The sequence below is a fragment of the Tursiops truncatus genome, chromosome 10 (genome assembly GCF_011762595.2).
Source record: "Tursiops truncatus isolate mTurTru1 chromosome 10, mTurTru1.mat.Y, whole genome shotgun sequence".
Lineage (NCBI taxonomy): Eukaryota > Metazoa > Chordata > Mammalia > Artiodactyla > Delphinidae > Tursiops > Tursiops truncatus.
The window spans coordinates 66,636,357-66,648,598 of record NC_047043.1 but is presented as its reverse complement, the minus strand read 5'-3'; the positions used below and the strand labels follow the sequence as shown (position 1 = coordinate 66,648,598).

General features: G+C 52.1%; 1 protein-coding gene across 1 annotated transcript in view; it reads right to left on the bottom strand.

Annotated features, from left to right (window-relative positions):
* The window catches only part of DNAH1 (dynein axonemal heavy chain 1), a 79,115-nt gene that overhangs the window by 44,351 nt on the left and 22,522 nt on the right, over window positions 1-12,242 (bottom strand). Inside the window, exons 9-17 of the mRNA XM_073811190.1 lie at window positions 8,016-8,173; window positions 6,521-6,732; window positions 5,532-5,830; window positions 3,979-4,129; window positions 3,072-3,265; window positions 2,751-2,976; window positions 2,147-2,266; window positions 1,684-1,766; window positions 489-630 (exon numbers count right to left, since the gene is read on the bottom strand). Coding sequence (XP_073667291.1) covers window positions 489-630; window positions 1,684-1,766; window positions 2,147-2,266; window positions 2,751-2,976; window positions 3,072-3,265; window positions 3,979-4,129; window positions 5,532-5,830; window positions 6,521-6,732; window positions 8,016-8,173 — 1,585 coding nt within the window. The remainder of the gene's footprint in view (window positions 1-488; window positions 631-1,683; window positions 1,767-2,146; window positions 2,267-2,750; window positions 2,977-3,071; window positions 3,266-3,978; window positions 4,130-5,531; window positions 5,831-6,520; window positions 6,733-8,015; window positions 8,174-12,242) is intronic.

Sequence of the window (12,242 nt, the reverse complement as noted above, 5' to 3'; positions counted from 1 at the left end):
GCACACCCAGGGAAACTGAGGTCCCCAGAGCATCAACATCTCCCAGTTCTGAGGGGACTTTCTCCTGGAGTGAGAGGTTCCTGGCCTATCACAGGCAGCTGACCACCCCAAGGTAACACAGCAAGGTCCGATGGAGACACAGTGCCCATGAGGACACAACAGAGGGGTTGGGGCTCTTTGCTACTCTGAAATTTCCTGGAACTTGCTGCCCAGGCACCTCTCTGGCCTTTCAGTTCATTCTTTTAGCTACTTGTTCACTCGCCCAGCAAACATTGACACAGCACCTCCTGACTGCAAGGGGCAAGTCCTGGCCCTGGAGAGCTGTGTGGTGTGTGTGTGTGTGTGTGTGTGTGTGTGTGTGTGTGTGTGTCGGTGGTGTGTGTGTGTGTGTGGTGTGTGTGTGTGTGTGTGTGTATGGTTTGTGTGTGGTGTGTGTGTGTATGTGGGGTGTGTGTGTGTGTGTGTGTGTGTTCTCAACCCAGCGCCACCTGCAGCCCTTCCAGCTTCTCCTGGAAGTTGTTCTGATCCATGATGTGGATTTTGCGGAACTTCTCCTCATCTTCCATGTGTTGCTGCCGTACCATCTCTATCTGCCCGAGGATCTTAGCAGGCCAGTTGCTGGCAGCCCATCTGGATGGGGAAGGGATGGGTTATGGGGGGGAATGTCACACCGAAATCATGGGGTGTGCAGGCCAGGGTGAAGGGGAGAATGGGGGATCCAGGCGGCAGCTGGAGCAGCCGGGGCTGGGCAACCGGGAGGTAGAAGTGAGCCTGGAGGCAGCCACTGCCACCACTGCAGTGTGGGGCTGCCTGGCAGGGAAAGCAGTCCCCGCCCTGGGATTGTGGGCAGCTTCCAAGGAGATGCACACCCAATGTGCCCAGCGCAGTGACAGGACAAGAAGGGAATGGTGTCCAAAATGAGAGAAGCGATCCTGAGTTCCCCAGGTCTGTAAAGGGCTTCAGCTCAGATGAGGCAAAGTGACAGCCTCTGGCCTGCATTTCCTTGGTGACCAGACAGGGCCACCAGACCAGCTTCCTTCATATCAACTCCCTCTGCCTGGCTGACCTGGTGACCCTGTGGGCTTCAGAGATTCTGCTTGCAGTTGGCCTTGGGCTGCAGATCGTGGGGGAGGCCACCCTGAGCACCAGGATGTCCCATAAAGCAGGTGACTTAGGGCTCCTGGGCAGGGTTCCCAGGAGACAGTGCTAGTCTCTGCCAGACGCTGGCAACCTGGAGCCAGCCCCAGGCTATAAGACAGGCTGGGCAAGGGGTCTCTTGGCCTCAGTAAGGCAGTCCCAACCTGAGGCTATTTCCTATGAGGCTCTCGAGCTGGGTGGGGACAAGTGCTCCTCCCCAGGGACCGCCCACCACGCTGGGCTTTGCCTTCTCGCCATGCTCCCAAGGACCCCCAAGGGCTTCAACCACAAACAAGGGGATCCCAGGCCCGGTGAACATGTGTGTGTCAGGCCAATGATGGGATAGAGAATGGAGACAGAGTGGGGGGCAGCAGGGTCCCTAGACCAAGAGGGCCAAATGATTTCCTTCTGCCCCACTGGCCACGTGGCCCTGGCCCACGTGGAGACGTGTGACTGCACAGCCTGCAGCCGCCATGGCTCAGCACCTCCTCCCCCACCTCCCGCTATCCACCACCTGCCTGGAGTGAGGACCGACCTCACACTCACTTGTCATTGAAGTCATCTGTGCTGAGGTTGTAAAAGAACTCGTCCATGACTTGGTAGTCATCCATGACCTTCGCAATCCGATCCTGCATGTATAGGCATTGATGAGAACTATGTGTACCTGGGAGGTGGGAGGGTAACTGGGACCAGGCTCCCCAAAGTGGTTGGGTGTTAGGGAGAGGGTGCCCTCTTCCAGAGAGGGGAGGCCTGGGGTGGTGGAGGAGGTGCTGGCATTGGGCTCAGGGCTCCAAGGGCCTGGGCCACCACACCTCCAAACTCCAGCCCCCCACTCATGCCCTCCTGACAGCCCAAACAGCATAGCTCTGAATCTGCATCGTGCACCCAGCCTCATAACCCTCCGAGGCCAACTGTCCTCTGTGTGTCTACCTCACTCCCAGCCTCCCGGCTCCTGCTCTCCCAGCCCCTGCCTGTCCCCAGCCCCCAGCCCCCTGTGTACCCGCCTCACCTCCAGCCCCACCAGCTTCTCGGGGATGCCCTTCATCCACTCACGAAGCTCAGCCAGCTCCTCAATGCTGTTGGGCTTCTCGTAGATCTTGCGGCTGATGCTGCGGAACTCTTCACAGATCTGGCAGGAGGGGGAGGGTGCTGGGGAGGCCGTGTGCCCCTCCCTTGCCTTCCCAGGGGCCTGCTCCTCCTTCTTGGTCCCAGTATCTCCCAACAGGGAACTGCCCCCACCCCACCACATCCTACGGTGCATTCTGAAAAGAGGTGCTCCCTTCCAGCACACTGGGGAGCTGAAGGTCACCCAGTGCGTTTCCCCCTCCCCAGCCGCCTGCACCTGCACACCCTCAGCTCTGCGAAATGATCATCTCAGGGTGTTCTTTGTGAGGGGTTCCCAGCTCTTTACAAGTCCAGGGGAAAAGATAGAAGCCCCCACTTCCTGGGACCTCCCATATGACCCCAGGCAGGGTCGAGGCAGGGTGACTTCCAGACCCTTCCATTGGCCTGGATGTCTGCAGACACCCCTGAGCCTCACTCATGGGAGTTCACTACATATGCACGGTGTGTGTGCTGGTGCGGTCTCTAGGGCCGGGCAGGTGGGCACCTACATCATCCACCTCCTTGTGCAGGTTCTTAGCCAGGATGTCCAGCATGGAAGTGGCCAGGGCCTTGCACTTCTTGGACAGGCTCTGTTTGACGTTGTTGACGTTGACGTAGAAGGGACCAATGATGATGATGCTGGGCAATGAGCTGTCCAGGATCTCTTTCTCCTGCAGGTGGGTGAGCACCACCTCCCGCACCTCCTTGGCCGACGGGCATTGCGTCTGGAAGGCCCTGTGGACAGCGGGCACCCACGAGGGGCAGAGGGTGGTGAGAGGGTGAGTGGGGGTCACACAGACAGGCAGACACACTCTGACGCACCCACGCACTTGAGGAAGGTGCCAACATCATTGTTGTTCAGTTCCAGGTACTTTCTGTACTCCTTGGCGTAGGCCTGCAGTGGGATTATGGCCTTGCACACAGCATTGGCGATGACGGCCCGCAGCTCCTCCACCAGCAGCTCATGAAGCCCCACCGACTCCAGCAGGGGGTCACCACTGATGAAGATGTCCTCCATCACCAGCTGTGGGGCAAGGTGGGGAGGCGCACAGAGCTGGATGAGCCACAGGGCAGGCGGGCAGAAGGGTTGGAGTGTGGTCCAAAGACTGAGTGAGCGGCAGCGTGGCCGAGCATAGACAGCATGGTGGGGGCAGGGCAGAGGGTCTGCTGCCACGTCTCTTAGATGAGGCTGTGGACTAATACAAGGCGGGAGGCCCAGGTGGCCCACCAAGGGACAGCATCTTCCTCTGCCTTGCCTGGCTCAGCTCAAGGCCAATGGGACAACCAGGTCACTGATGTCTCCGACTGACCAGCAAGGGACAGAAGAGGGGACTAGAGTTACAGCAGCTGTGGGGCCTGGGGTAGCAGGCTGTGCTGTGGTGACGAATGAGGACCTTTGAGAAGGGGTCCCGAGAGTGGAGGTCAGTCTCTGTCTACATCTTGAGTGGAAGAGAGAGGTCAGGAGCTGGATGGGATCTGGGTCAGACATGGCTGTGGCAGGAGTGGGTGAGCAAGCCTAGTTCCAATCGCAGGTCTGACCCTTAGCAGCTATGTGACTTTGGGCAAAACTTCTCCAAGCCTCATCTACAAAATGGGGATGTTAATGGTACCCAGTTCAGCTTGTGGTGAGGACTAAATGAGCTATTCAAGAATTAAAGGGCTGAGCACACTGCCAGCCATGATGAAGTTGAACTGCTCTGACACTGTGGCAGCACCCTGGCATAAGTGCCACTGTACCTTCTCCAGCTGGGGCACCGTGTGGGTGGCCAGGATGCCCTTGTCAAAGAGGTTGAGCAGAGAAGTCTCGAACTGCTCCAACGGCGTGCTGTAGTGCACCCCTGAGCTGTCCAGCACCAGGTCCACGATGAACAGGGGATTCTTGCGGGGCCTGCGGGGACAGTGGTCGGGCGGATTGTGGGCAGGGGCCTGAAGAGGGCTGCGCACAGGAAGCCCAGTCCCTGCCCTTGCTGCCGGCATTATGGCTCTGGAGCTTCTTCATGCACGAGACTTGCCTCTGCCCTCTTCCCAGAAACCTCCAAGTTACCAGAGAGAAAGACCCACACCAACCAGACAGGCTCCTCCATTCCTGCCACTTGCCCAGAGGCCCATGGGCACCAGGGAGAGGGAGAACAACCTCCACGCGGTCCTGAGGTCATCAGGGAAGGTTGGAGAGACCCTGGGCACTTGTGGCGTCCATGCTCTCCCTGGGAGCCCACCATCCTTGGCTCCAGACACCCACTACATGCAACGACCTTCAAGCCTAGATCCCAGCCGAGCCTCCTCCGCACTCTGGATTGCCAACCACCCTGACCTCAAATGAGCATTTCAGACATTCCATGTTCCCTGACTCCCACCAGGGCTCAGTGGACCCCAGGAGTCAGCCTGGTCTCCTCCCCTGCCCTCTTCCTCCTACACATCCTCTCCCCAGCACTACAGCCTATTCACTGCCCCAAATCTGCCCTACCCAGCCCCATCACCCCTTTTCTAGACAATGGTAAGAGCCTTGGTCTCACTTCTCTTCTGCCTCACTCATCCTCACAAACCCAGAGCATGGTTTTGGAATATAATTTGGATTGTTACTCCCCTCTGATGGCTGCTGACCACAATCGGAATAAATCCAGCCCCCAACCATGACCGCAGGAGGCTCTACATGCTCTGGCCTGGTCCTCGCAACCTCTCCCGAGTCATCCTGACCAACCCCCCCTGCCTTTCCCTCTCCAGCCATAGCCACTGGCCTTTCCTTCCATGACGGCCCCAACTTTTCTCTTCCCTCCGTGCCTCCAGGCCCTCCAGCTGGTGCCCCCTCCCCACCATCCCCTCATGGCTGGTTTCCTCTGTCTCAGTTCTTGGTTCAGATGCCACCTCATCCCTGACCCCCTTGGCAACGTCCCCTCTCCTGGATATGTCAGAGCCCCTGCCGAGATCAGCAATGACTGTATCTGTTTTATTTCTTTGATTGCTGTCTGTGCTCATGTGAGAGCAGGGGCCGCACCCCTCTTGTTCCCCTAGAACCCCACCTGGTTCATGGCAAGTGCTCAAAAAACATTTCTCAACTGAGGAACTCAGTGACAGAGATGGAAGTCACCAGAAGATATGCCAGGCAGAGCTGCTGGGACATTCCCCAGCAACCAGGGCAGGAGCCAGGCCCACCCTTGTGTCCAGGACCCAGCAGTGCTGGGCACCCTGCCCCTGGCTGCCCTGGCCCCCTGACCCTGTACCGCCCTAGCCGTCAGCGCCTGACAAGGAACAGCTCTGGTGTCGACAGGTGCCTCTGCCCAGCCGAGCCCCACCTATAGGGGCTGTTTATGAAGTCTTCGCCCCAGACCATGTCATCGGTGCAGTCGAGCACGCTGCAGCAGGCATCGCTGATGAACTGCGCGAAGCTGGCGAGAGAGTTTTGCACCAGGAAGCGCAGTGTGTCCTGCAGCATGTACTTGAGCAGCTCCATCAGCCTGCGCAGCTTCGACATGAGGTACACCTCCCAGTTGGTCTCGTAGAGGTTGTACCAGCCCTTGCTCATGTCACGCAGGCTGCTGCGCATGACCACCTTGAGCGTGGTGATCCAGCTGTCCTTGAGGAACATCTGCACCTGCGGTGGCCACAAGTGGCATCATGTGGCTGCCTGCGGGGCGCACTGCCCACAGCCACCATGCTCGGGCACTCTCCAGACTCAGATGACCATGAAGGGATCTCCCCACAACCCCAACTTACTGCCAAGCCCTGCCAACCAACACCCCCTATGACCCCCAGGGACCAGGGCTTCTGGAGGTGGGGGGACGAGGGAGGGAGGGGCAGCAAAAGCAGGGCTTTCCCTCCAGCCAAGGGAGAGACACAGAGATACAGAGAATGAGGCAGAGAGAGAGAGATCGAGGCACAGAGTGGAGCAGAAAGGAGCTTTCCTCCTGGGCCCACTGGTGCCTGTCTCCCATGAGGCTACACCTCTCCCCCTCACACTCCCATGCTCAGGTAGATATGGGGGTGCATGGGGTTCCTGCTCCCCTTTCCAAGACTGGGAGTCTGCTTCAGAGGCCACCAGTGTTGGGATGGAAAAGGACTAGAAAGGGAGCCCAGCTTGGTTTTCCTTTTCTCTCTAAGATGAAACACCCGGTTGGCACCCGCCCCAGCTTCCCGCAAGGTCTAGGAAGAGGCAAGGCCTGGTTTTAAGGAAAGCAGGGGCTCTCGGCTGATCAACTCCGGGCTTCCCAGGGCCCCTGTCTGTGCCCATCAGCTCCGAGGCCCTGGCCCGCTATCACCCTCTGTGCCCTGGATGCCCACGCACCTGGGAGTAGGTCTGTGACTGGATTTGTTCGAACTCCTCTAAGCGGCTGTACTTGGAGAGGCTTGAGTGGAAGAGGGACATAGCGGTCACCTTGCTGCACTCGGCCCGCACTTTGCTGAGGGCCGTGATGACCTCCGACCGTGTGAGCAAGGACACGAAGGTGAAGTCTGCCTTCTGTTCCTGGAATGGGTACTGGGGGACACTCACCAGTCCTGCAGGGATGGGGGTCAAGGGCCAGTGTCAGATGGGCCTTGGATGTACCAGGGGTCAGGGCAGATCTACCAGGTATTGATGGAGGGAACAACTCCTGCCTCCTCCCTGGAAGAGACACCCATGTCCCTGGAACCCCTCTTTCCCCATGGCCTACCTGGGTGACCCCAAGGCTCCACAGTGAAGTGCCCACTCTGGGGTGGGTAAACCAATTCCCTCCAGGTCACTCTGGATCACAGGCCCCTTGAAGGTGGGTGAGAACCATGGGCTCCCTCCTCACTCCCTCCCAGCCAACCTGCACACAACCCCTGGGGCCCATCTGGGGCCTGCCCTGGAGCACCAAGAAAGGAAGACATGGGCATCAGGCCCCTGGGAGTGCCCATGGTCTGCACCCCTCCCCAGTTTCCTGGGTACCTCACACACATGGAAGCTGGGGCAGGGACCAGAGAGCTCCAAGCAAGGAGCTCTGAGACTCGGTCTGCCACATATCAAATGGAGCTGCAGCAGTGCCAACCTACTCTTGCTACTGGAGGAAGAAAAGGACTGCATGTCCCTAGGTCAGAAAATCAGAGCACTTTTCATCCACTTCTGGACAATTGCTTTCCTAGTCCATGTTTACCTTGCCACTTCTGCACTGTTCAGACTACTATTTTTAAAAGAGCCTTCGGGGACTTCCCTGGTGGTCCAGTGGGTAAGATTCTGCGCTCCCACTGCAGGGGGCCCAAGTTCGATACCTGGTCGGGGAACTAGATCCCACATGCGTGCCACAACTAAGAAGTCCACATGCCGCGACTAAAAAGATCCCACATGCTACAACTAAGACCGGGCACAGGGCTTCCCTGGTGGCACAGTGGTTGAGAGTCCGCCTGCTGATGCAGGGGACATGGGTTCGTGCCCCGGTCCGGGAAGATCCCACATGCTGCGGAGTGGCTGGGCCCGTGAGCCATGGCTGCTGAGCCTGCACGTCCAGAGCCTGTGCTCCACAACTGGAGAGGCCACACCAGTGAGAGGCCCGCGTACCGCCAAAAAAAAAAAAAAAAAAAAAAAAGACCGGGCACAGCCCATATAAATAAATAAATAATAAATATTTTAAAATTAAAATTAAAAAAATAATAAATCAAAGAGCCTTCTTCTACCCCACCCCCACAACCCCAACCCCCAGCTCTCCAGACAGGTAGGAAAAGAAGGTGATGAATGCTGGGGACAGGGGAGGTCCCAGAGGGAGGGGCAGGAGGGGCTCTGGCCGTGGGTGGCCGTGGGCCTGCCTCTGTCTAGCCAGCGTCACCTTGCTTGGGCACCTTCTCCTCCTCTTCCTCAGGCAGGGTCACATAGAAGAACGTCTTGGGCTTGGAGGAGACGATTTTGTCAAAGCTGATCTTGTTCATGCTGCGCTCGTAGTCCAGGTTCACTTCTCTCGAAAGATTGCTGAAGTGCTCCAGAACCCTGCCCATGTGGAGCAGAGAAGGCGGAATCAGGAGGGCTCCATCCCCCCGCCACAACACTGTAGGCCAGCTGGGCCCCAGGCTCTGGGGACATGAGTTTGGGGCATCCCTTCTGCATTTCTGGGCACACCTCCTACCTGGCCCCCAGCCACCAGCACCCGTCGTGCCTCTTCTATGCCACCCCCGCCCCCAGGATCACATCAGTCCCTGAGTCTGCCCATTTTGCTTCCCACTCTTCACTGACCTCTCTGCCTCCCCCTCTTGCCCCCTTAAAACCCATTTTCCACTTGGCAGGAAAAAAAAAGATATTTTAAACATGTAAATGGTCAAGCCGGTCCTCTGCTCAAAGCCCTTCCCTGACTCCTCTCACACTGCAGGCCCGTGAACGCGTTCCTTCTTAACACCTGTGCCTGCCTCATGGCGTCCGGCCTCCGTCTCCAGTGTCTCCCAGGCTACAGCACCCTCTCTGGTCCACTCCGGCTGCATTAACCCCCTACTGCTCCTCACATCCCCCAGACGTGTCTCCACCTCTCAGCTTCGACACCGTTGTTCCCTCAACCAGAATTCTCTTCTCCCCTTGCACTGCAGGCCTCAGCTCAAATGTTCACCCCAGCGAGGCCTTTCCTCACCACCTGATGTAAAGCAGCCCCTCCAAGACATCTCTATTCCCTTACCTTGTTCTGTCATCACAGTACCCATCAGAACCCAGACACCCAGCTTTCTCACTGCCTGTCTTCCTGGCTAGACCGAGAGCCCTTTGTTGGGGGCGCTCACCACTGTGCCCCAGTCCTGGCACAAGATAGGTACCTGCCACACACGTGGCTGGCCGCCTGAGGGATATCCATTGCCTCCTAACTGCACCTCACTTTTGCTCTAGATTTATTCCTTTCTCACATGACTCAGGGGAAGATGAACCATCCCCAGCTCCAGGGGTATATCTCAACTAGTCTACGTCAATCCTGGTGGGGCTGGGTCCCGACTGTAATTGTTTAGGAGTGGCTACAGGACCCAGTTGTGACTGACCAGTGACTGATGCAGAGATATAGAATCAAGCCCCCTTGTCCTGTCTCCCTCAAGACAAACTCTGTGTTGTCATTCATGCTCCAGAATTCCCTGTGGGATCAGAGGCTAGCTTCTCCTAAAACCCCACCTCTGCCTAGATGCTTCCTCCATCTTATCCTGCCTCCTTCACTTGCTTGTAGATTCTCCTGAGAGGACTGCATCAAAAAATCACTTGTACGTGAATCCCTGAAACAGGCTCTATTTCTAGGGAATCTAATCCACAGCAGGAGTCAATGGACTCTGGACCTTGTGCTTCTGAAACTGCTGCTGCCATCTTCCCTGAGAACAAAGCCAGCAGACACCAGACAGAGCCCTGAGGTCCAAGCCTGAGATGTCCTGCATCAGATTTCTTGTTACATGTAAAGAAATGAATTTCCCTGTTTTCTAAGCCAATCTCAGCCAAGCATCTTTGTAATTTATAGCCAAAGATACTCTAAATGATATAAAACTCAAGAAATGGAATTCTGGACAACCATGATAACAATGGCCACATCAATTCAACTCTCCCAGCACACTTTTTAAAAAAAGAGAAGAGGAAAAGAAAAGCAAGAAAAACAAATAGCACTACCCAAAACGTACACCTTTAGCATAACTAGAATAAAGAGAATGTCCAAACTCACATTATCTTCAAGTAGAAAAATAAACATCAACTCCCAGTGCACTCTCACTCACACTGCAGCTACAAGCCTTCATGGAGAACAAGGGCAGTCTGGGAAAAACTGTGCAGAAGAGTGGTGTATGGTAGCCCCCATATGGACCTAAAATCCTTCCAGAAAGAGAAAGTCTCTCCTAACTGCAAAAACAAGAGTCCTGGTAAATCACAGCACTTACTAAAAGGAAGGGATTTAGCTGCATGCGTTCAAGGTAGGATTCTCTGAAAGGCATGACTTATGAGGGGGGAAGGTAAAAGGAAAGAATAGGAATCCTTTGGAGATTGGAGGGTGAGGGAGAAAGAAACAAAAGTGAAAAGTAGAGTCCTGCAAGAGAGAACAAAAAATTTGGAGGACACATGACCCTTCTCCCCAACACCCGCCCCCCTACATGGCCATTTATTAAAAAATAAATAAATAAATAAAAAGTTTGCTATACTAACAGAGGAGGGCGCCCTGGGACTAGAAATCTTGTAAATCTTTACAAATCAATGAAATAGGTAGGTGAAAGGCTACATTTATATAAAGCTACTATAAGAAAAAGAAAGAAAACACCTTAATTGATGAAAATTCTCACACCCCGCAAAAAAAGACAAAGGAGAAGAAAACTAACACAACACTTCAAACTAAAGTAAATCTCTTCAAAGTATTTGGGCATATGAAAAATAAAACATAGAAATAGGCAAATAACAGGAAGAAAAGAAAGGATATTTAATTGGACTCGGGAAAAAAATGGAAGAAACTAAATTATCTTATGAAGGAAAGCTAAATTACAAGTTGGCCATAGAATAATACAGTCAAATTAAAAAGTTAATAAAATACATTTAAGAAAGTCACGAATAAAACCAAGAGAATGAAAATTAGAAAAAGAAAGAACAGAAAAGGATCAGAAAGTAGTTGAATTAGAAACAAAGAAGAAGCAACACAACAGATAGATAAATGGATAGATAGATAGTATGGAGTCTCTGATGAAGAGAAACAAAACAATGGAACAGAACTAATATTTAAAACTACAATTCAAGAATATTTTCCAGAAATAAAAGAATATCTGAATTTATACATTTAAAAGGCCCATTGTGTACTTGGGAAAAAATATCAGAATGATCAACTCTAGGACATACCCTAGTAAAATGATTAGACTTTAAAGACAAAAAAAAAAAAATCTCCAAGGTCTCCAAGAAAAAAAAAAAATCAAACAACTTACAAGAGAAGGGGACTTTGACATCAGATGTCTCAAAAGCAACATACAAAGCAAGACAACAAGAGTTGTCTATGCAAATATATTTTTAAAACTAGGTAACATGGATAATTTTCTAGAGAAACAAAGTATACCAAAATTGACTCCATTAGAAAAAAGAAAGCTTAAAAAGATCAAATACCTGTAGAAAAATAAAGTTATAGAAAAACTAGAAAAGCCCCATGTCCAAATGGTTTTACAAAAGAATGACCACACAGCCCCAATGCAACATAAATTGCTCCAGAGTACTGAAAAAGATGGAAAATGTCAAAATTCTTTATATGAAGCAAGTATAACTTTGCTTCAAACCTGTATAAAGAAATACAAAAAAAAATTGCAAGCCAGTATCACATATCAATGATAAAGTTCTAAATAGCATATTAATGGACAAAATCTAATACCACATTAAAAATGATACACTAGAGGGGTGGGATAGGGAGGGTGGGAGGGAGACGCAAGAGGGAAGAGATATGGGAACATATGTATATGTATAACTGATTCGCTTTGTTATAAAACAGAAACTAACACACCATTGTAAAGCAATTATACTCCAATAAAGATGTTAAAAAAAATGATACACCATGGCTAAGTGGGATTTATTAAAGGATTGCAAGGTTGTCTCAATATTAGCAAATCAATTAATATAATTCACCATGTGAATAGATCTAAGGAGACAAACATATGATTATCTCCACGGGTACTTAAATAGCCTGTGACAAAAAAAAAATTTAAGAAAATAGAAATCAACAGCTACATTATTAAATAAACAAAACCCTAAAGCTAGCATTTTTCTTAAGGCATAAACACTAGAGGTATTTCCACTAATTTTAGGAACAAGGTAATGAAGCCTACTGTCTCCACTACTATTCAATATTGTACTGGAGGTATTAGAAAATGCAATTAGACAAGAGAAAGTAATTAGAGGAATAAGAATTGGAAAATAATAAGTAAAACTATCTCTATTTACAGATAGTGTGCATTTAGAAAGTCCCAGAGAATCAATGATAAACTCAAACATTAAATGATTTTAGGAAGGTAACAGGATGTAAATTGGCATAAAGAAATCAATCAATAGATGTAAAAGTAGAGAAAGCCCATTTATAATAGCAACAAAGAAGATA